The sequence below is a fragment of the Populus alba genome, chromosome 15 (genome assembly GCF_005239225.2).
Source record: "Populus alba chromosome 15, ASM523922v2, whole genome shotgun sequence".
NCBI classification, from domain to species: Eukaryota; Viridiplantae; Streptophyta; class Magnoliopsida; order Malpighiales; family Salicaceae; genus Populus; species Populus alba.
The window spans coordinates 1,460,493-1,483,753 of record NC_133298.1 but is presented as its reverse complement, the minus strand read 5'-3'; the positions used below and the strand labels follow the sequence as shown (position 1 = coordinate 1,483,753).

At 34.9% G+C, this 23,261-nt stretch overlaps 3 protein-coding genes across 4 annotated transcripts; all 3 read right to left on the bottom strand.

Moving 5' to 3' along the window:
• Nucleotides 1–6,057: 6,057 nt before the first annotated feature.
• On the bottom strand, nucleotides 6,058–7,260 carry LOC118028281 (uncharacterized). Its single transcript, XM_035031825.2, has 2 exons — nucleotides 6,869–7,260; nucleotides 6,058–6,757 (listed from the first exon to the last, which is right to left on the bottom strand). Exons 1-2 carry the CDS (start codon nucleotides 6,884–6,886, stop codon nucleotides 6,272–6,274), a joined length of 504 nt encoding a protein of 167 aa, XP_034887716.1. The 5' UTR covers nucleotides 6,887–7,260; the 3' UTR covers nucleotides 6,058–6,271.
• A 4,040-nt stretch (nucleotides 7,261–11,300) lies between these two features.
• On the bottom strand, nucleotides 11,301–15,069 carry LOC118028282 (calcium-dependent mitochondrial ATP-magnesium/phosphate carrier protein 2). Of its 2 annotated transcripts, none has more exons than XM_035031826.2 (4): nucleotides 14,366–15,069; nucleotides 12,116–12,901; nucleotides 11,922–12,012; nucleotides 11,301–11,796 (listed from the first exon to the last, which is right to left on the bottom strand). In XM_035031826.2, the coding sequence occupies exons 1-4, from the start codon at nucleotides 14,838–14,840 to the stop codon at nucleotides 11,604–11,606; spliced, it is 1,545 nt and encodes a 514-aa protein (XP_034887717.1). In that variant the 5' UTR covers nucleotides 14,841–15,069; the 3' UTR covers nucleotides 11,301–11,603. The 2 variants fall into 2 exon arrangements, with proteins under 2 accessions (XP_034887717.1, XP_034887718.1); XM_035031827.2 differs by having other exon boundaries at nucleotides 12,116–12,915; nucleotides 14,366–14,526.
• A 3,161-nt stretch (nucleotides 15,070–18,230) lies between these two features.
• LOC118028381 (uncharacterized) lies at nucleotides 18,231–22,466 on the bottom strand. Its single transcript, XM_035031951.2, has 5 exons — nucleotides 22,159–22,466; nucleotides 19,989–20,785; nucleotides 19,369–19,527; nucleotides 18,745–18,996; nucleotides 18,231–18,583 (listed from the first exon to the last, which is right to left on the bottom strand). The coding sequence occupies exons 1-5, from the start codon at nucleotides 22,202–22,204 to the stop codon at nucleotides 18,446–18,448; spliced, it is 1,392 nt and encodes a 463-aa protein (XP_034887842.1). The 5' UTR covers nucleotides 22,205–22,466; the 3' UTR covers nucleotides 18,231–18,445.
• Nucleotides 22,467–23,261: the final 795 nt, after the last annotated feature.

Genomic DNA, 23,261 nt, shown 5'->3' with positions numbered 1-23,261 from the left:
GGAAGGAAGAAATCCGTGTTTTCTACGAGACGGGCTTGACTTGGTCGAAATCTAACCATTTAGGTGTCAAGGCCCAATTCGATCACTGGCCCATTGTGGTAGGCCCGTTTATTATTATTGTTTTTTCAGGGTCCATGACAGTGGGGTTGGTGGCCTAACTGAAGGAGTATTGATGGACTATTTGATCTGCTTGAATCGAATCTCAAGGGATTTGAAGATTCATGTGACGATAGCTATCAGAACATGTCCTACCTTACCCGCTGCAAATGGCCTGGAGTTGAAAAGTTGAGAGCCACCATTTCCGAACCCCACCTGACAATTGACAAGGATTAGCAAGCTCTAGAATGGCAGTTGAAGAAAAGTGCTGAGGAGATGGACTTATGGGATTTCTTTGTAGACAGTGTCGACGCCATTTCTTCTCCTGCTTTTTCTCTTTTTGTAAGACAGATGACAAATTGAGAAACTCCAAGTCTCCACAGATTAGTTCTTAAGCAGTGAAAGAAGGAAAGATCGAGCTGTTCTTACCTTTCCTAACGCAAACAGCCTGGAGTAATTAAGAGCTGAGGAGCAACATTTTCCGAAACCCCCTCGCCTCGACTGCTACATGGAAACACTTGACAAGGATTAACAAGCTCTAGAATAGCAGTTGAGGGAGAGGGTTCAGAAAAAGTTGGATCACCAACATTCTGATACATAGAGAACCACAGAGATGTGCTGGCGAGAAGGAATTGTGGGCACTATTTATACAAAGTCCCAGCCCCATTTCTTCTCTGCTCTATGTATCTCCTGCATGTAAAACAAAAGACAACTTGAGACCCTAGAATCGGATAAGATCTTCCGCAACAAATCTAGGAAACTGCAGAAGAAATTTCGTGTGTATTTCCTAACAGTGTCTTTTTAAATTTCCAATGAATTAATGAGAAGATAAAGAGAGACGTTTAAATAGCACAAATCTAGAACGCCTGCCCTGATGTTGTAAGAGAATATAAATTCAGAAGCTGATTAAGCTTATTTAATTGTAATAAGTTCAAGAAAAAAAAGACAAGAATCGTGCCCATAATTTCAATAACTTCAGAGGCCACAAGACCTTGCTCTTGTCGACTTTCTAAATTTCATAAATCACAGGGAAGTTATCGAAAAACAGCCATCCAAGACATGTATCACATGGCGCCCCTTACAAGTGCTAGTGACATTTAACCACCTTAATAGTTACAAGAACTGTAGTTGTGTAGGTAACTAGGCAGCGAGAACAGTTCTTAGCTCCAGAAAATATATTCTACCTCTTCGAGATTGACGCCTACCAACTGCTAATTTTGCTTGACGGCCTCATCAAAGTTGTCCATCTAAGCTTAGATCGTTAACGGGTGTATCAGTTTGCGATGAAACTTTTGTTTTCGATGGGCATAGGGAAACCAGAACAATTATATTGTAACAAGATGGTTTTTGGTCAGGGAATTGAGCCATGAACATAAAAAATACTAAACATCTTAATGAAGGGATTCTGATACTTGAAACGCTGTGATCAACCATTTGTGAGGTGAATCAATTTGCACCGTACAAAACTAAATTTACCTGTGAAATGTTCATAAATTTCTGCTCCGAGCTGAAAAACTCCTGAGAGGAACTTGTCAGAACTGTTTGTTTGAAATCGCAGGCTCTTTATATCTGCTCCTCCCTTTACATATAACCTCTGAAGTCTTGAAAGAAAGAATTTATGAGGCCGAGCAAATTAAAACCTCATTTCCAGTCATGTATACAGTTAAATTTATTGAATGTGTGTCATGCCATTGAGTTATGGGGAGTAAGTCCTTAAGGGGCGTAGCGTGATGGCAAAGGGCTTGAAATCTACACAGCAGGTCTCGAGTTGGAGTCAGGGCGTGCACCTCTTATAAGTTATAAGAGCCTGAGACAGTCGGGGTTTTACTCGCTTACTTAGACCTACAAAATACACTTTTCTGGAGGTGAGGTTTTCTCGAATCTGAAAAAAAAAAAAAAAGTTATGGGGAGTAAGCTCTCCATCTCCTCAAAGGAGTCCACTAATGCCATCATGTAAGGCAATTATAGAGGAAGCCTTTGAGGGAGATCGGAAGCTTCTCCAACCATGTAGTAGCATCCATGAAAGCCCTCGTCATTGGCTGCTATGCTTAAAATATGAACCTTCATGGGGTTTATATATAGATTGGTTTGCCTACTTGCTGTAAAAATTCTCTTCGAATCTCCCTATAACAACATCATTTTCTTATCCTACTGCACTATCTTGTATGTCAATGATCAAATCTTACAGAGATACGCACCTTACTGTTCAGTCTCCATTACAAAGATATTTTCTGCTGCTGTTTTTTTTTTTGTCCTTTCCAAAACTGCTGGCAAAGCTGTATGGGTGCCAACTTTTTGGAGAATATATCAATTAGCTCACGCCCTACTTCAAAGGTCAAGTGAAGATTAATGGGAATTCAACCTTGATGGGTACTAAAACTCATTCTTTTGAAAAAAACCCGTCTGGTGAAACCTTGAAACAGCAAAAAGCCACTAAAAATTGACTTTAGCTAGCTCTGTACTTCTAGACTTGGAATCCATGCTAGAAAGAATAAATCAAGACTAGCCTTGCAACGCGCATTATCTCAATTTGGAGAACATTATGGATATCCATTTTGGTTTTAAATTGACTAGAACAAGCATCTGATCTTCCCATATGGCCTAATCGATTCAAACCACTTCTTAACTAATTAAGGAGGAAATCTACAATGAATAGTGTCTGCTGATGTAATGATGCCCATAAATTCTTCTTTACATGGATCATCTAGGTGACATACGACACATAAAGTAATACTTTCACAGTTTGAATTTCTGAAATCCCATCTCTCTTACCCTTCAGGGTTGGGAGAGCTGCTCGTCTAGCGCTAGCAGAGCACTTACATAAACCTTTTCTTCTAAACTATTAGCTGTAATAAAAGCTGGAAAGTAATCATGAGTTTAAGTCTCTCTGTTTGTAATAAAATCAAGAACACGTAGTGATGAACTTAAATAAATTTTAAATCCGAAAGGCTTTAATTGCATTGGAATGTTACTAAAAAATGGCTTAGATTTTTTTTAAATGAAATGATTCTTCTGCAGTAAAAACACTCTCACATTTTGAAAGAGTAATTCCCATCTCTTTTACCTTTCAACGATGGAAGTGCTAGCTACTGTGTATCACCAAGCAGAGAACTAAAACAAACCTTTTCTTTTTAAACTATATCTTATCTGATATATTTAGAGTATCAATTCTTCAGACAACAGGAAATAAAAATAAAAAAATTTAATTGCATGCTGGTTTTGTCATTGTCAACCCTGTTGATTATGGTGTTCAATACAGAGAAATCAGATTTTGAGCATCCATTGCGAGAAGGTGGAGCTATTGTCAGCTCTAAGTTGCTTAAAAGTTTTCATGAAAGGGAAAAAAGAAGTTGATTTCTCTCTTCTCTCTTTTTTTTCTTTTTTATCAAGCTTCCATATGCTTCCTTCTGGTCTAAGCATCTCCCCATTTCCTTTAGCATTGTTTCTATAATTAATATGCAAAATCAGATTACTAAATGAAGATCCTCATGGTGCATGATTTCATGCAAAATCAAATCATGCATGCATGGAATTCTTGTAGCTCCCGTAAATGGATTCCATTCAGGAATAGATAACGACTATTCACGAATTGAGTTTTTACTATATTTATATTTTTATTAAATTTTTTATTATGTAAAAAATTTAAATATTCGTATCTTATTTATTATAGTTTTGAATATCCATTATTTTAATAATATTTATTATTCAACATAAATTTTATAATATATATATATATATATATATATATATATATATATTCTCAAGGTATATGTACATTTAATAACGATATAATTATAAATGCTGGATGAGTATTATGTCAATATTAGAGTATACATATATTAATTGAATTAAAAAATATAAATATTTTATATATGATACAAATATATATATTTCAAGACGAGTTGGATCAGGTTTTAAAACAGGTTTAGTATTACTAATATTCTTTTTACTTTAATTCAAGAGTCGGGCCAATTTAATATTTATTGAGTTTAGGTTAAAATGCCATCCTTAATCCCATTAAATCAAATCTTCCATTTTAAGAGATAAAATACTTTTGCATCTAATCCGTATTGAGCCTCACGCCAAGTTGGTCCAGGATAATGAGAACGAGGATTCCTGGGGCAAATCCATTAGAGGATTGGATTCTGAAAAGATTATAATAATAATATTCCATCCTATCGGGCACGTGCTATTATTGGCCCACTGGGCTCTGGTCAACATATATTCCAGCCCTTTATTCTCCATTTCTATCCTTCGTTGACTTACTAAATAAATACCTTCCTCACACGAGGCAATTGCATGGATAACGAATCCCCAGCGCAAAGACTTTTGACTCGTAAAATCATACGATTTTAGGAGTTAAAACATGTATTACGAGTTGAAACTAAAAATTGGTAAAATTAGATTGAAAAAAAAAAAATGGAGATATCCATATTTAGTAATATCCGGCCCTCCCCCGTTATATTCCCCACCACCCAATATTATAGCTCCCCCCCCCCTCCCGTCCCCAATGCTCATATTAATTGTTCCCCCTAATATTGCTTTTATTTAAAAAATCTAATACAAACATAGCTTTTTTTTCAAGGATATTGAAATCCAACGAATAGTGTTTTCTTTTAATTTCATTTTTTAATTAAATATAAAATCTATTTTATATTTTAATTTTGATCTTTATATTTTTTAATTTGTTATTTTTTGGATCATTTTGTGTATTTTTTTTTTAATTTCATTCTTCAATAATTTTGAATGAGAATATTACTTTATGATTTTTACATATAAGGTGCTTCGGTCTAATGATACATGTAACAAGTTTAAAGATTTAACATATATATTTTTTTATTCTTAAAAGAGCTTTATAATTCTCTTTATTTTTTTATTTGTTATTACATTTTCATGATTTAATTGAAAGTTTGACGGATATCTCGAGTTAACTTGATACTGATTATCATGGTTAGAAAATTTATCATGCTAGCTCATGTTAACTAGAACTAGTTTTTTTATGTTTTTTTTACCTCCAATTTTATTTTTTATATTTAATGGTTAGTAGATTGAGATATATCATATTTTTTTTTAACTCTCAAAGCTGGTGTTCAGAGTCATTAATCATCTATGTATAGACCGGGCTTACTATAATGTAAGCTTCAATGCAATATCTTTTTTTTTTTTTTTTTTTAACCGGGATGTCCGGGCCAGCTTGCACATGCACCACAACTAATCCCCGGGTCCCACTGAACATCCTGCAAGCTCAGTAAACAAGTAAAGCACCGCAGGGGTGGCAGGCTGGTGCACAAAGAGGATTGAACTCGGGATAGTCACAAGATAAGCCTTGCAGTTGACCACTGAGCTAGACCCTCAAGTGTACTTCAATGTAATATCTTGTTCTTATTAGATGTTACAGTATATATAAATACCACCGTTATTAAATTAGGTTAGTCCAGTTAGTAGATAAAAAAATCCATTACCAGAAGTTTGACCTCAACAAATTTCAATTTGATGACCTAACAAGTTGATTTATGATACAATCAAAATCAGTATAGATTTAGTTGAAACCAAGACCAATAAATTTTATAAAAAATCAAAATAAAATTATTTTGATAAAAAAATTATTAACCTTCTAAATCACAAGTTGACTCGACAACTGAGTAACCGTGAGACTTTTGCTAAGGTAGATCTCGTTCAGGTCAGACAAGGTAAAGACTATTAGATTATGTGTAGTTGTTAAACCAAGATGTAGTTTTATATCATTCATCAGCGTTAAATAAGCTTCCAGCAAACTTAAATTCATTTATGTTAGGAATGGGAAATATGGGTCACCTGGTGCCAGATTTTTAGGAAACAAGCTGCATACGTTAATAAAAAAATAAATAAAAAAATCGTGCACGACATAAAGTCATAAATCATCTGTGTACACCATACACGAGAGTCCTAAATTAAACCCATTTAAAAATTAAAAATTAAAAATAAAGCTTAAAGGCTGAGCCCAAAGTCTTAGAAGAATTTGGGCAATAGACTTTATTTTAATCACTTGTATTTACAATCGCATAGGTTAAGTAAGGAGGTCTAACATACTCCTCCCTCCTGCACAAGCAGGGGGTTGATCCCCAAGAAAGAACATCAGAAATCGAAAAAAAAAGAAAAAAAAAGATCAGAAGAGATGCATTTTTTCCAGAACAGCTCAAAGCTGTGATTTAGGATCAATCCCAACATCTTTAAGGGTCTCAGCACGAGGCTTTTGAGCGAAAACGTCTTTACGAGAAGGATCAGGCAAATACTGGAGCCCATTGTGATCAAACTCTTGAACATGTGCTACTTTCCTGAAGAAAGATTTCCTGATAAACTTATCAGCTTCATCCACCACTTTATCAGGATCAACCACTTCAGGTACTGTCTCTCTTGTCTTCTTCCTTACACGAACATTCGGTGCACACAGTACTTGTTGCTTGGCAGTGTAAAGACCAAGAGATATTGAGACAGTTATCATCCCTATTGCTACATAAACTGGCACAAAGTCACCCCTTACCTTCTTGCTGTGCTTGCTTTCTTGATGATACTGATGTCCGAATTGATCAGCTGTTTCTGCATATGACTTCAGTTTTGGTGGGGTTGATGTTGCATACGTCGCCGTTCCTCTTAAGCGACTAGCCATTGATTTCCAGTAACCCTGCAAACCATATGAAGCAAATCAAGTCAGAAACTAAGTGCATGCATAAATACACTTAGAAAATGAGGTCAACATTGTGATGAAAATGAAAATTACTGATAATTCACCTACCATTGATCTAACAGCCATGATGGGAGTGATGAGAAATGTTGTCTGAGGTGTAAAACACAAAGGTTGGGCAGGATGAAGATTCTAAGCTTTGCTTGCTCGCTGAAGGAAAGGGTTTGGGTTCTTGATGGTATAAAAAGGGCAGGGTGATTAGAAGGAGAGAATTATAGAGCCACGTAGCAGAGCGTAGAGCCTGAAGTGACAAATGTTGAAGTGTTAGCAAGACAGCACCCAGTAGATGGCTCAGGAAGTGGCACTTGGTGTCCTGCTACAGCCTTGTGTAATAATATGACAGAAGGATCCTTATCCAATGGAGAGTTTCCCCAAGCACCATTGGAAACTATCTTTGAGAGCAGAGGGTCTCTGAGGGGTCAAGTGAGGTCCTTCACTCTCTGTTCTTGTTCAAGGAAAGAAAAAACTGGACTGGCCTTTTGCAACCGAGGAGCTAAACTAAACTCTGCAAATGTTGCCTGAGACACTAAACATCCAAGAAATGTTATAAAGTTATAACCATATGGTATATTCCGAAGGATATGAATCTGCTCTTCTGTTCTACAGTATATAGCTATACTATCCACAACTCTTCAGCCATGTTCCATTTCGATATTTGCTGATATTTTCACCATAACTTATCATTAGATTCTCTGTCCGCTTGAACCAAGAACACCCAAATCGATCATAGGATGCTGATGCAATGCCATCCCCTGCAGCAAATGCTTTTTTTTGTTTTTGTTTTGCAGAAGAATTGGAAATACAGTAGACTGGAGCTGGAAACCTAGCAGCAAAAATACTCCTGCCTTCAACTAACAAAAGTAATCTATTAATCTAATACACAGAAACCAGACCAGTAATAACTTGTGCTTCGCTGCTTTCTCTGCAATCTCAACATCCCCATGTATCCGACGCCCTCCAAGCAAACCACTCCACACGGACATATCACCACCCTTGGGAATATCCTTTATCATTTCCGTCACTTCTTTGATCAACCCAGCTCGCCCAGGCAAATCAGCCATGCACCCGTAATGCTTGGGCTCTCGAGGGACTCCATTAACAGATTCCATCTCATCAAAAAGCTTCAAAATGCCAATCCCCTGCCTCTATCATTCACAAAAAGTACTCCAACAAGAACTCACCATGCATTGCAAGGCCAACGAGCATTGCATTCCAAGTAAACAACTTTTTATCTGGGATCGATTCAAATTATCTTCAAAGAAAAATGTTAACGCATCCACATTTTGCATACAAATCAACCAACCCAGTTGACAAAAAGGAATCTACTTTTATTGCATGCCTTTCAATAAAATCATGTACTTTCTTTCCCTTTTCGAGTTCTCCTAGCTGTGCACAAGCAGAAAGTGTTGAAATCAAAGCAAAATTATCAGGCCTAATCTTTAAATCCATCATAAAATCAAACAAAGTCAATAGCCTCCTCACAATAATCTCCCTTCGTATTATAAATATCCACCATTTAACTTATGTTACAAATTTTTGTATATATGTATTCAGAGATGTAATCTATAATTTCTGTAGGTGTTATGACAATTTTTTTTTTGCGACGTTAAATTTTTTTTAATAAAAAATCCATTAACAAGAATTTTAAAATCAAAATATTTCTAAATAAAATAAAAATAAATGCTAAAAAATTATTAAATATAAATGCAAAAATAATATAAAGTATACGAATTAAGTCTAAGTTTATTGATGGCCTTCATTTTGCAAGTCCCTTTTAACACTTTGAGGGAGGCCCGGCATTAAAAAACAGTGCACGATTTTTGCAACCAATTTCTTCATGAAGACCTTCTGTGCAGTCATGTAAAACCGTACTTATCACACCCTCTTCAAGGCTTGAACATACCAAGACTTGGAAATTTTGTTGGATCAACTCAAGAGTTGTGAAATCAATCCATATTCTTTTAAAATAACATTGTTTTTGGATAAAAACAAAAGATAATTTCTTGAATTTAACCTGTTATTTTTTGTTTTAAAATTAATTAAAAAATATATATATTTTAATTCTAATATAAAAATATATAAAAAATTATTTTTTGACTTCAATGCTAAAAAAATCACCTTTACTTGTGAAAAACTTGTCAAGCCCTCTAAAGTCTAATTGTTTTGCAGTTTGGTTGTGGTTGTAATTATTTTTTAAATAATTTTTTATGTTAAAATGTGTGTTAATAATATTTTTTTTAATATTAACACATCAAAAATGATTTGAAAACACTAAAAACATATTAATTAATTTAAAGTTAATAAAAAAATAAAAAAATTTAAAAATATTTTTAAAATATAAAAAACAAACAGCACTGCTGGACATATCTAATATCACATCTAATATCCTGTCAATGTCGAGTGTGGACAGGACTAATCAATGTATAATAATCTGATGAAATAGACTAAAATATTTCCATTGCAACAACGAGACAGCTTGAAAGGGGAAAACCAAGCTATCATTGCAAAAAAAGCCATCTCTGTCTTTCATTAAAAAAAGAAATAAAGAAAGGCTTTGGACACAATCCAAGCCCATTGAAGGACTAAAAAGGTTGCATTACATCAACTTACAATTTCGAAGCAGCAAAGAGGGGAGGAAGAAACATCATAGAATCCTTATCTCTCAAAACAAACCAATAATTGTTCCTTATCACTTGTCAACTTTCAAAAAAAAAAAAGATTATTTTCTGTCTTTTTGACTATTCTTCACGCACATTCTTTCCACATTTAGCTTCTTCACATGGATTAGTGCTATTTGACACAGATTCTCACATTCAAATACAAAAATGGAGTCATAGGTGGACGGTGCAAATCAATTGTACCCTTTAAAAAAGAAGAGGCATGTTGATTTATCTATTTTGTTGCCATGAACACCTCTTAACTACCTTCCAATTGCTTACAATTTTTTATCTTTTTTCTAGGGTTGGCCTCGCATCTGTCATCAAGCTTTTTCTCTACCACTCTTGAATTTACTATCCATGTCTTTGGCTTTTCTCCACGTGGAAGGCTCTCACTCTCTTGGTAGATAGAGTGGCGTGATTTACAAAAAAGAAGAATAATCATAGGGTACTTAGTGGGATTAGCATGACTCAATACAGAATGATGCCTCTTGGGACCAGTTCTTAAGGATTTGGTTTTCTTTCTGATCTGTTCTCTTTTGGCTTTATGTTCAGTTATTGAGGTAAAGTGTGGATTAAACAAAGATTTAAATGAGTGAACTATCACTGTTGTTTCTTAGGTCCAAGGTGGTTATATACTAGGAATGGTGGACAAACTGAACCAAGACAAAATCCCCACTTCTAGTAGTTGTTTGTTTCTATCTGAAATAATAGCTCTTTGCAGCACTAAAACATGCAGAGAATGAAGAGGAAGAAGAAGATGGTGATGAGAATTTCAAGTGTCGGATAATGTTATCTACCCTCTTCTTCCTTCACGGGATTCAAGGGGACACAGGGCAAGTCATTGAGGCAAAGGGAAGGCCAAGCCTTTCTTCCGGTTTTCTTAGTTCTTTTGTGTTCATGTTATCCTTGGCATAAACTGGTTATGTTTTCAGCCATGAATTCTGTACTGGTGGATTTTCTACTGTAAAATGTGGTTGCTTCCATAATGCTAGTGTGGATTTTCTACTTGATGCTATCTTTATTTTCTTTCCGCTCTTTATCAGATGCGCAAAATCTCCATGTCTTGAAGATTTAGCCACAGAACTCCTTATTCTTCAATGCACAATTACAACCTCTAGTTTTGACAATAGCGAATATGGCAACAAACTAAAATCCCTAACGTGTTCATCAAGACGTGAGAATACTCCCCCTCTTTTGATTTCCTGTCATTCAAACTTCACTTGTTCTCGCGCACACACAATGGGCATAGAATAAAAGGGCATATTACGAAACAGTTCAGCTTTCAGACATCAATAATCACCCTACAAACACAATAACACAAGGTCATCAACATTACCAGAATACCTGCTCTGACATGGTCAAGCCATGTAGGAGAATTTCTCTCATACAAATGGCTGGAATAGCAAAGCATAGCTTAATGTTGCGTAATATTTGGCCAACAGCACAATTTGATGATTCACGATCATAGAGTTTACTTGTCCCCAGGTAGCTGATGATTACGACAGGCCAGAGAGCAGCACTAGCGCAAACAACGTTAATTGGCAATCTAGAACACATGACATAACTTGTAAATGAATCTGTGGAAAACAATGGCAGTAACTTGCTATGCAGCTCTTGCATGCTATGACATATATCATGCTCCAACTCAATATATCCTCCAATCCCATCTACTGTTGGCCGTGCAGTCGTATCATATAATTCACACGCCATTCACTCCTCAAGTTCAAGAAATTATGTAAAATACGTTGTTTCTGCAATGAATTATGATCTATAGAGTTTTTTTTTCTTGGTATGAATAACAATAACAATTAACAAGGGTTAAAGTTCCGGAAAGTGGGGGCAGGGTAAAGGAATAAGAGCCCCTCCATTCTGATTACCTTGCAGTCAAATACAATGATTCATATAAAACTTGTTCGTCCACTTGCCTCAAATAGTTCTCTGGAAAAACTCGCTAACAAAACTATGTGCCTCGAACCCTGATGGGGATTACTGTCTATTGTATAATTCAACAAATTGTATTGCCTACTTGACTAGTAATCTTATTCTTAATTTTCGTCATCAACAGCATTTGCTATACCCAGATCTCACATCAGTTTAGTTGCCACAGGGTATGGCTATTTCAGCCCCTAATCAAGTTCTAAACTCTTTTTCATAGCCTCATAAACCATGTATGTTATGCTTGCTGCTGGCACAACCTTCAGAAGATTTGGAAAAATCCCTTTGTAAAAACCTCTACAACCTTCATTCTGAAATGTCCTCCAAAATACGTCAGACATTCCTTTGTAAGGTCTAGCATCATTAGGAGGTTGAGCTTGCATCCTGAAAAGAAGAAACAGGAAGCACTATTAATACTGCAAGAAAACTCATTGAGATGGAACGCAAAAGATGGAAAACTCCAGAGTGAGAAAGAGAGGGTAGCACAGGAACTTAAGACAACATAATACCTAGTTCTAATAACCTGCAAGGGGTAAACACATGTTGCTCCAAGGGCTCCTGAGATTGTTCCACAACACAATTGAACAAGGGGACCAGGTGCTGTAGAAAATGCAAAGTTTTCAGAACACAACCCTGAAAATATCAAGAAAGAAAAGAAAAAGGAAATTGTCAAACCACAGAAATAGGCATGAGAAAAATGTACCGCTGTCTTGCAGTATATATGTCTTTGACATATCTTTCAGAGTCTCATACGCAGCAAGGTCAATGCCAGCATATGGGATAATCCCGAGAAGAGATGGCACAAGACCTCTATAAAAAGCTCGAGGTCCCTCCAGAACCCATATATCCTTCATCAGTACTCCCAATTTTGGAGCCTTTCCACCTTCACAAACACCAGTTTGTAAGCGAGTTTTCACAAGATCCATAGGATAGATTGCAGTCTGTGCAACTGCACCTGCCATACCACCAGCTAGAAGTCTCCCACCAGGACCTATATCAACCTTGTCTCCCCCGTTAAAATCTCCAATGACATCCTTTAACATTTCATATGCATAAAACTTGATGGCACTTTCAGGTGCCACCTTCACCACATTTAACCCGTTACCACGGAAAAAACCCAAGAAACCTTCTTCCTTCCATATCTTGTTAATAATAGGCGCCAGACGAGCACATGAGGTCTGAATTTGTAAAAAGACCTTTAGTCGATCAAGAGGAGCAGTTGCAGTACGAGACGCGGCTCCCGCTATACCCCCGGCAATAAAATATTTACTCCTGTGAACTTGCTTGCTGATTCCTTCTGGAATGACAGCTTGTTCTCCAATATCTACATGGCATACCCTTTCCCAGTGATGGTAGATGTTTTCAATAGTAGCTTCATGTGGATAGAGTAAAAGAAAATCTCTCCATTCTTCAAAAGTTATAATTCCATTATTATCCTTATCAACGTGCTCTACAAAATGGGCAAGCTCCTCGTCATCAATTTCAATCCCTATAAAAAAGAAACTGCTTGGGCTTATAAGATGAAAAAAAACGGGGGTAAAATTCAAGGTAAATGGGCTATGAACGCTTCACTTGCAGTGAAAATCTTAAGGAAAAGAAACAAGAATGAAAAATCACACAACACATAGAAATTAATTTTCATCACAATTATCTGATCTCAAGAATCAAGAAACAATTACAAACAGCACAGTAAAATAGCAGCAGTGGTGCTTCCACAGCATAGGATAGACATATGGCATACCAAGTTCCATGCCATTCCAAGATAAAAAAATTTGCAATTACTAGGATAACAAGAGCACTTGAATCAGGGAAAACTCCAATATATAAAAGAGCCATAGTAACTTCTGCTTGATTATGGAAGGTTCACCAAAGATTTGATTTATCCACAAACAATATCACAGTTTTAACAAAAAAGACCAGATAATTTTTTGCACTTCCAGCAAATTCCAAACAAAACTCTTGCTCATACAGGCAATGGGTAAAGTATCCACCAAAGACTTCTTTTCTACTCCAAAGAATTTGAACATCAAATTAAGCCTGAGTTCTCCATGTTTTTTATTGTTTGCATAACCAATAATTACAGGGGCTGTGCCTCTACAAATTTCAAGTGTAACATATACAGAATTTCTGAACTTATATACAATTTCTTAAGCACTTCATAACCTATAAACATATCCTATAGCAACTATGAAGCTGCTCGATTGCTTCCATATATTTCCCTCAAATGAAAATAAAAGACATCTAGAAGCCACCAAAGTGTTTAGAGAATGGTTTAATTCAGACTAACAAATGATTGCAACATGACTCCAATTTATCATAGATGTCTGGCCCATCCTCCAGGAGCTCAAACAACACACAAATAAGAATCTAAAAGCTGCAGCCTTAGAGCTAGGCACAATCACAAAAGAGATCACCCATCCAGTGCTATCCAAACCCTAAACAAAATAAACCAGATAAAAATTAGACAAAATAAATTCAGTAGACACCATGCATCTGGATCTCTAGTAAACGGCCGAATCCTCAGTCCCCCACACCATTATCCTCTAGAATAACTTCAACCAAGTGTTAACCATGACGGCAACAAATTAACAAAAGAGTCAAGAGACCACTAGGTGCAAAAATATTCTTAGTAGATTAAAATACATTGCAAGTTCTCAGAAGGAAACCCATTAATTACCTCTACTTAGTTTACAAACTAAGAACACTTAAAAACAACGCAAAAATCAATCATTATCATCACTATCTAATTTCTCAAAAAGCACCAAAATCCCCAAGAAATTCCACAATCTAACACCAAAAAAATATCATCACTATCTAGTTTCTCAAAAAGCAACAAAATTTCCAAGAAATTTCATAATCTAACACAGAAAAAACATCAACAAAATAAAAAACCCAATTCGGAAAGAACTCGAAAAATCCAGGTAAAAAAAGAGCTAAAAATTAAAATAAATACCAGCCTTGACAAGAGCATCCCATAACTCCTCAGGCAAAATGCAGCCATTATGTTCAACATCAATAGCTTGAAAAATCCTATACAGCTCCATTTCTTTATCATCCATATACCTCCTAAACTCCTGATAATCAACCCTTCCATCACGATTTGCATCACAAACTTTCAACAAATCTTTCGCATACTTATACTCAGCAGGGATTTGGAGCCCCGATAACCCGGCTTCAATCTGGGCATAATCTAAATACCCCAAATTTGCTGCATCAAAAAAACTGAATAAACTTCTAATTCTAACATCTCTCTCTTCTTTCGTTTCTCTCAATGCCAGTAATACATGATCTAGTGATACTGGGCCTGGTTTTTTAACCGGGTTGCAACAACCGGTTTGATTCGGGTTGGGGTTTGTGTCTGTTTCCATTTTTGGCAAGTTAACGTGGTGGCGACGGTGGTGCTCTACCGCGTTACCTGCCCCGGCCATGGTTTTGCATGTGCTGGATATTGGATCACAAAAAAGGTTTCTGTTTTTCTTGGGTTTTTTTATTCTAAGGTTTGAGATTTTTTGATCTATGCTAGAATAATGTAATAAAATTAAATGGAACTGATTTTTATTTATTTTTGGTTAAATGAAGGGTCAAATTGTAAAAAATCAGGGAGAGAGGGGGAGGGGAGGGAGGGGGGTTTTGATTTTGTGCAATGAATAGGGGGAATTTTGCAAGAGAATTTGGCTGGGAGGGAAAAAAGAAATGGTTATAAATAAATATGAGAAGATCTCATATTAGTCCTCCAAGTAAATATAGTTTATCAATTGAGTCCCTATGCCATATATTTTTATCAATTAGTGCTCTCCATCTATATACGACTCCTCAATTGAATCCAGAAATTGGATTTGAGGCTGAATTCAATCATGCATGGCTAAAAAAATTAAAGAGTAAAAGTAGTTAAACAAAAAAAATCTAGCATGGAACCTAAGAAAGTGAGAAGAGAGAGAAAATATATATTTTAGTGTTTCTCTTTGTTAACGAGTATAAAATGGCATGTAGTTGGAGGACTTAACCGAATAGATGTATATATTTGAGGGACTAATAGGAGGTTTACCAGAAATTATTTCTGTGAGGTTGAAATGGGCACGTGGAGATGGCGGGGCAGGGATAGTTAAGGGAATGCGACAAGAGTATGGACATAAAGGATAGGAAAGGTGATAAGTGGGGGATTGTTATTCGCACACTTCTATCAAAGTGACTAATTTAACCTTTATGCGATATCTATTTTACCCTTATATAGCAAGAAACGTTCGGTGGTGTTGATGGTATCGAATCTGACCTCTAAAAGCCCACCAAGCTACAGGAGGATTCTTGTCACTTGTTATGAGGACAGCAATGCAAGGTGTGGGAATATCAATTCGTCCACAAACGTGGGCGCTTCTTTTTTTTTTTTTTTTTAATTTTCTTTTTCTTTTTATGAGTCAACATCCTCCATGTCTTCTGGGGGGGGAGAGAGAGAGAGAGAGAAGGGAGGTGGCGTTGGGTGGGATTATTTTATGCAATTTCAAGGAGATGTGCTTTGTGGAAAGCGTGTCAAAAAAGAGTGGGGGGAGAAGGTATTTTCTTCTAGGATCTTGTGGTGTTCGTCTCCCTTTTTATTTTATTTTATTTTAATTATTGTGAGATTCTATGAGTCTTGCGGTAGAGCCCCTTTTGTACTTAAATTTTGCCTTGTTAATTATATTTATGAGCATAGTTGTTAAATATGGTTGAACTTATTGATTTATATTATTGTTTATTTTTGTGGTTTTGTATTTGATTTGATTTAAATACATATTTATTTAAAACTGTAGTTGAAAATATTGTTAAATAAAAAAACTTATTAAAAATATTTAATTAAAACTATGGTTTCTATTGATGTTGTAACTTAAAATACAAAAAAAAAAACACTAAGTTTTTTCTTGATATGCATAGCAATCATAATACATTAAAATAAACAACAATAAAAAAAAAAATACACTGATTTTGTTAAAGATAAATAAACCTTTTTATGCGAAGAACAACTATGCTTTTTTTTTTTTTTTGTTAGATTGAGTTTCCAACTCAGTAAGAGCATGTTGATATTGTTTTTGATTAACATGTGGTTGGCCGTAAATCTTAATGGATCCCACAAACAAAAGAATATATTTCAAATGTAACCAAATATTTTATTTTTGTAATTTATTTAAAAATTCAAAGCTGTCAAAAAAACAAACACACAAAACTTAAGTTTTCTAGTTTGAAATGAATTTTTAATTGAATTAGATAATTAATTGACTTGATCATGCTTATATAATTAATCTTATTAAATCCATTTCAAATTTGATCAAATTAATACTAAAATTAAAAAAAAAAACTATTATTTTAACAAAAATCATTGACATTTAATTCATGAATTAATCTATTTACATAGTAAACTTTATTTTGTTTCGGCTTATTTGAGAATTTTCGAGTACCAAATGAGAAAAAAAAAACAAGTATTAGACATCATTTTCAAAAAGATTTCCATGATTGTTTAAAAGTAAAAAACTACAAAATGAAGTATTCGGAATTTAAATATTTTATAATCTAACAATATTCTAAAAACATGAATTATCAAACACTTTTTTACAATCACATGTAGCAATCATAACAAAAGTCACAACTAGACCGAAGAGATCCTAACTCGCGAGATATTTTCTTAGGAGTCTGAACATTTTAATATTTTGACCGTCCTGTTTCTTTCCACCTTTAGATCCTGAAAGTGAGAGGGAAACTTCTTCTATTTTTGGCTCTACGGTCATTTGACGGTCGTTTTATCGTATGGACCACCCTAAGACATTATTCATATGGTTCATGTATCAAAGTAATTAATACAAGAATTTTTAGGCTTGACTTATCATAATTTACATCTTTTCTCATTTAAAACCTTGGAATTTGAGAATCTTATGTCCTGTTATTCCTATTACAGCCCACCAATACCATAAATGGTATTGGAAAATCTAGCAAAATATGAGGTCAGATTACTTTAAAGTATGGTTGTTTTTTCTAGAAAAATATAGTCTTAAGGTAAGTAACGATGGAATAAAAAATATGTGATGATGCTGGGAGGGAGCTGTCGACATCAAACAAACACAGTACACATGAGTTTTGATAGGTGAAAGGGAATACATATATGAACCTCAAATTTGTAACTTTATTCTCTCTTGAAAATAATGCTCATCGCTTAGGAAGTTTACAATATTTAACCTTATTTTAAATAGAAAACAAAATAAAAATCTAAAAACATATATAAAAAAATAATCATAAAATCCAAATCAATGTCTAAAATTAAAAATAAAAAAACAAAATTGACCCAAACTACAATCAGAGTAACATTTTTAAAATTGAGAGTCAGTGTGGCATTGTAGATACTATTATAGAAAAAACACCATTCAAAAAACTCCTATAAAAATTTGAGCCTTTAGATCATTATTTTAATTTGTAACGATCAAATTTTTTCTTTGATTTAGACAAAGTCTAATTTTTTTATAAATAAATATGCTAAATTATCATATAATATAATTTGTATGTGAAAAATACTCATCTAATTGTAAAAGATTCAAACTTAATTATTCAGAATAATCATTTATCTCAATCCTCACTACATCAACATGACTCTCAAGAAAATTTATTTTCCTTTGAAATTTTTTTCTTTAGGTATATTGTAATGGTGAATGTTAGGGCATGGATTGTAGCCTTTCAGACTCGGTCAAAAAAAAAAAAAAAGTCAAAAGTCAATATGTTGGTCTCTGAACCTAAGTAAAGCCCACCAAATTCCATGGCGGTTACTGTCCAAGAGTTGAACTTGCACTGTTGCAAAGTAGAAATGTATAAATCAAGCCACTCTGCTTGAAGGCTATGGCATTGCGGCGTCAACTCATTCTAAAATGACATTTACAGGCCATAAAAGTTTTAGGAAGGGAAAGTCTAGAATGCTTATGCATAAAGTAAGCATTTATTCGTATAATATGGTATGATGATAACAGCGCTGGCTGTAGAGATGCAACACACAACCCATGGAAACATAACACAATTTACAGCCTTATTTAGGAACTGGTTTGTAGCCACCTTCTCTCCTTTTCTTCAGCCAGGAATGCACAGCAACAGCAATAGTCACAGCCACTCCAATGAAAACCACAATTGACCAGGCGTAAGTTGTTACTTTAATGCTTTCATGCATCTGCAGGATTCAAGAAAAAAATTAGAGTTACATGTTTTTTAACATCATAAGCATTTTTTTTCTCGAAAATTCCTGCCCCAAATCGGATAATCGTGTCTTAGTTACCCGACTCCTTTATACTGAAAAAGAAATCACTAGCTGAAGATTGAACAAAAACTTACCTGAACAGGAGCTTGTGAGAAAGTCACATTTGGTGCTTGTTCTGCTATGTAAATGTAGAAGAGCCCCATGACTCCTGTGTGCTTATTAGTGCTGTTGTAGTTAGATTCCAGAGTTAGATTCTCCCCAGCTGTTATCTTGACAGAACCTGGTTCAGGATAACAGGTGGACATTCCTACAATGTAACCATCCTCGTTTCCTGCTTCATTTCCATTTCCATAAATTGGTATTGAAGTGCATATTACGTTCCCATCCTGAATTCATCGTATAAAAAGTTCACATGTTATTCAACTTGATCATCGATGACATGAAGTTAGTAACAGATGTTGCAGTAATAAACAGATAACGTTCCAAACTAGCCTCTGGAACAGTGAAATCAGACATAACAGACAAATTGAAGAAGGTTCCCTTATGCTGCTATGGGAAAGGATTGTGCTTGTGAAAGTTACAGTGACAAACATTTGGCAGAAAGCTGTAATTTTCAGAACGTCATTAAAAGATAATGAGATGATAGTTTACTTCAATAGCATTTCTAAGGAACTTTCAATGGCCTACCAGATATGAAAGAGGGTAAAAAAGATGCAGAAAAAACGAGAACATGTTATCATAAATAGGTTGAAAATAACCTGTCCATACAGAGTTGAACCGATCCCACCAGCATGCTGGTGGGCAACAGCATAGATGACATAACCACCAGTTGGCATGGTGAGGTTATTTCTTTTGATGTCAATGCACCCATTACCAGCTGCATCGGTAGCAGTGCAAGACTCAACTGCATACTCAACCTGCACCAAAGATATTCTAGTGATTCGCAGTAAAGTGACATCCTTGGAAAAGAGAAGCCCGTTTGTTTCCTCATTTAAATTGATTCCAGAACTTGTGATTCCTGCAGGTCTACTTCACTGTTCAAGCTGTTACTGGAGGTATTAAATTAATCTAACAATAGATGTATCTACCGCTGTGATTTATCATCAAGCATCAGCTGCCACTGCATTTCCTATGAGTTTTCTACAACGCCATTTGTTCGGTGGAAACGAATTCATTAGAACCTACCTAGTCAGTTGTGCGATCTGTAGAATATTCTGTCAGTGCAGCATGTATCTAATGAGAGATCATAACTCATCAACAAGTCTATTTTGTTTTCTCCTACATTTTGAAAGAAGAGGTGGCAAATACGACATTTCCCCCCCTTACAGTGCAAACATCTTGGTACTTAATAATAAGAGGCAAGAAAGAATGCATTTACCTGGCAACCATTCTCTGGACTGATTCCTGTTGATCCAAGGAGCCTTTTTCCAGTATCAGTAACATCTAACACAACGATTTCAACGGGAATGGTGGAACTATCCCAATCAATCCACTTCACCGTATATCGCAGGTAGAGGCTCCTCTTGCCCCCCTGAAAACCCTGTCTGACTTTGCACTGTGTCTGACCATAGCAACAAAATAAACCTCCCTTGTAGTCTGGCCTAATGGGGTTTCCATCTTCATCGTTTGTGACGTTATATAGATCACACCAGCATTCAGTGCACCCCAGCCTATCTTCCGCACCCCGTGTTTCAATTGCATGGACACCAAGATACCACTTCTCCTGATACCCTTCAGGAATTTCGACAGGATTGCCAATTTGTATTCCAAAAGGATCTGGAATATGTGAAGCTGTCTTTCGTGTTTCAGATCCAAGGCCAAAATACTGTCCAAGAACTTGACCCTGGCACAATCCACTGTTTCGTGAAAAATTACGGCCTGATGGGCGATTCTCATAGTACTTTCCGACAAGCCAGTGGTGAATGTAAGTGTCATAAAGAGGTACAGGATTCCCATCCTGATCAACCACCTCAGCATTAAAACTCTTGAGAGCGATATGACCTCTTGGGAAGTCAATATCATCGTATGTTTTGCTCTCAACTGATCCTGGCCCCAACATGAACTCCGGTGACAGGAAAGTTTTTGATTTGATCTTGTTTCCGTTTTCCAGAAAAGCTTGTGTACAAGATACGTCAAAAGCCAGTATTGACAGTAGTAACAGAAGTACCATGCTGCCTGTCAGTCAATTTCAATGTCTCAGTTTAAATCCACATAATCTTGCGAAGGGAATAGAGTACTGGTTTATTAACCGCGATTGAATGTATATATAAAAATAATACTTAACCTGTCGAAACCTTTCTAACTTTGTAATTGAACAAGATATTTCGATTGAAACTTTAGAAACCCTCATATGATTATTTGTTTAGTTTGGGTTTTAAATTTAATCTTGACATGATTTTATTTACCAGGTAGATTTATTTTTTAAAAAATAAATAAAATACTAATTGATAAAAATTTAATAAAAATCTTATAAAAGAAATATGGAATTTGAAAAAAAACCCGAAAACAAATGAGCATTTTTTTTTAATTATATGATGAAAAATAAAAAATAATTTATGATATAATTAAATACAAATCCAAAAAAAAAAAAAAAACAAAAGATAACAAAGAGCAAAAAAATTCTAAGAAAATAAAAATTTCATAATAAAAATAAACAAAAAACCCAAATGACAGTTATGGAACTATTAGAAAAAACTTATCGCACGTGGCCCATATTGTTTTTTGTTTTTTTTGTCAACCCTTTTTTTTTCCTGAAAAAGATTACCAATCAGGCTATCATAATCTGCAAGTATTTTGCTTCCACGGAGAATCAAACCGTTAACCTCAACATGACTCCTCTACCTGTGTGATGTCGCGGGTCACTGCATTTAATATTTATACGCGGGTCTTCTTTTTTTTATAAAAAAATATATCTAACAAAATTATGTTAGGGAACAAAAGAATCTTGGAGAATTTAACCACCGAAGTGAGCCTCACGTGACTCCCACGCGTTAACCTTTAGGATACCCTTTAAAAAAAAGATATAAAAGTGTGATAACCAAAAAAAGAAAAAAAAAAAAGATGAACAGTTAAAGAAACTCCACACCTTTTAATTGTTTTAGTAATAGTTGTTTAAATACTTCCTTTTTCATCAGTTTTTGCTAATCACCAAACATGTGATTGAAAGAAAAAGAGTAATTTAACGAAAGAAGGGTCTTGGATTATAATCAATTAGGAAAAAAATAATCAATCACAACCCCTCCTTTGTCATCCTGGAGATGCTTGTTCAAGATTTTTATTCCAGGCAGCAGCAGCCATGGTTAACAAAATTAAACAGCAAAAAGTCTCCAGTTTCACTAATTTCAGGGCCAGGCAACTCGATCCAAACCTATACAAATACTGCAGTAAAATATAACAAATCTAAGCAGCTCTAGTTTATAAAAATGGATACGGAACCAGCAGTCAAGAGAGGCGTACTTCAAGCACAAACAGAGAGGCAAGACACACAAACACGACCACCTTAAGTAAGACTTCCATCAATCATTAGAACTAGAAAAACAGGAACATACCCGATGAATTCAATGGTCTCTGCCACTTCTCAAGCAGATGTATCATTCTGATGATTCTGAACAACTTGGGCTCTCTTCTGTTCAGAATTCAGATGAGTTCATTTGAACAGAGTAAAGAGAGGGAAAGGTTTGGAAGAGTGCTGCGATGTCATTGACTCAGTCCATCCATTAGTAATGAGGACTTCAACATGCAGTAAACCATGGGCAATGAAATTCTGTTCAGAGTTGGACCAATTGGATTCAGGCTACTGCCTAAGCCATGACGTCTAGTGCCACCGCCACATGCTTTCTTTCTTTAGACTATTTTCTTTTGTTTGCTCTTTTGACTGCGTCATCTCGATAAAGATTTCTTGAGTTTATAGAGAATTGACTTTGATAGAGTCGTTGACTTAGGGTTGCGTGTCTCTTTTATTTTGAAAATTTATGAATAAAATCTCTCCTTTGATAGAGTAAAATATTTTTGTTTAAATAACACACAAGTGAACTTGTCAATGAATTTAATTGAACTAGACTAGACAAGATTTTATATGATATAAGGATGATTATTTTCATTTTAGTTTTTATATATAAAAAAGTAATTAAAATAATTTTTTTTTTAAAAAAAATTGAAACCGATTCAAACTAACTAATTCGGTTCGGTTTTTTTAGAACAATAACCGGTTCTGGTTTAGTTTGGTTTGGATAAGTTTTTTCCAGTTTGGCTCGGGTTTTTTTGATTAGGGTTCGGTTCAGTTTTTTCAGTTTCAGACTTATAAAACAAAAAAAATCAAGAACAAACTGAACCGGTCAGTTTTTTAAAATTTTTAATCAGTTTAATCAGTTTTTTTTCACTTTTTGGTTTTTTAGATTATTTTTTCCGGTTTTCTCGATTTAATCAGTTTTTTGATTTTTTTTTACTCACTCCTATATTATATTAGCTTAAGGTATTTTAGAATCTTATATCCTGAGTTTTAAATTTAATCTTGACAAGATCTTATTTATCAGGTAGATAAAAAAAAAAAAATAAACACAGTAGTGATAAAATTCAATAAAAATCTTATGTTAAAAGATGAAATTAAAAAAAAAAAATTAAAAATCACAAAAATAATAAAAAATGTAAAGAA

Bases quoted from the DNA above. Each gene is read 5' to 3' on its own strand.
- LOC118028282 (XM_035031826.2), bottom strand. From the start codon at position 14,840: ATGGCCGGGGCAGGTAACGCGGTAGAGCACCACCGTCGCCACCACGTT. The intron at 12,013-12,115 runs GTACATTTTTCT...CATTTTCTACAG, and splicing joins ATATATACTGCAAGACAGCG to CACCTGGTCCCCTTGTTCAA. The intron at 11,797-11,921 runs GTATTATGTTGT...TCTTCTTTTCAG, and splicing joins TTGCAGGTTATTAGAACTAG to GATGCAAGCTCAACCTCCTA.
- LOC118028381 (XM_035031951.2), bottom strand. From the start codon at position 22,204: ATGATACATCTGCTTGAGAAGTGGCAGAGACCATTGAATTCATCGG. The intron at 18,997-19,368 runs GTTATTTTCAAC...CGATGAATTCAG, and splicing joins GTTCAACTCTGTATGGACAG to GATGGGAACGTAATATGCAC. The intron at 18,584-18,744 runs GTAAGTTTTTGT...TGAATCCTGCAG, and splicing joins TCTCACAAGCTCCTGTTCAG to ATGCATGAAAGCATTAAAGT.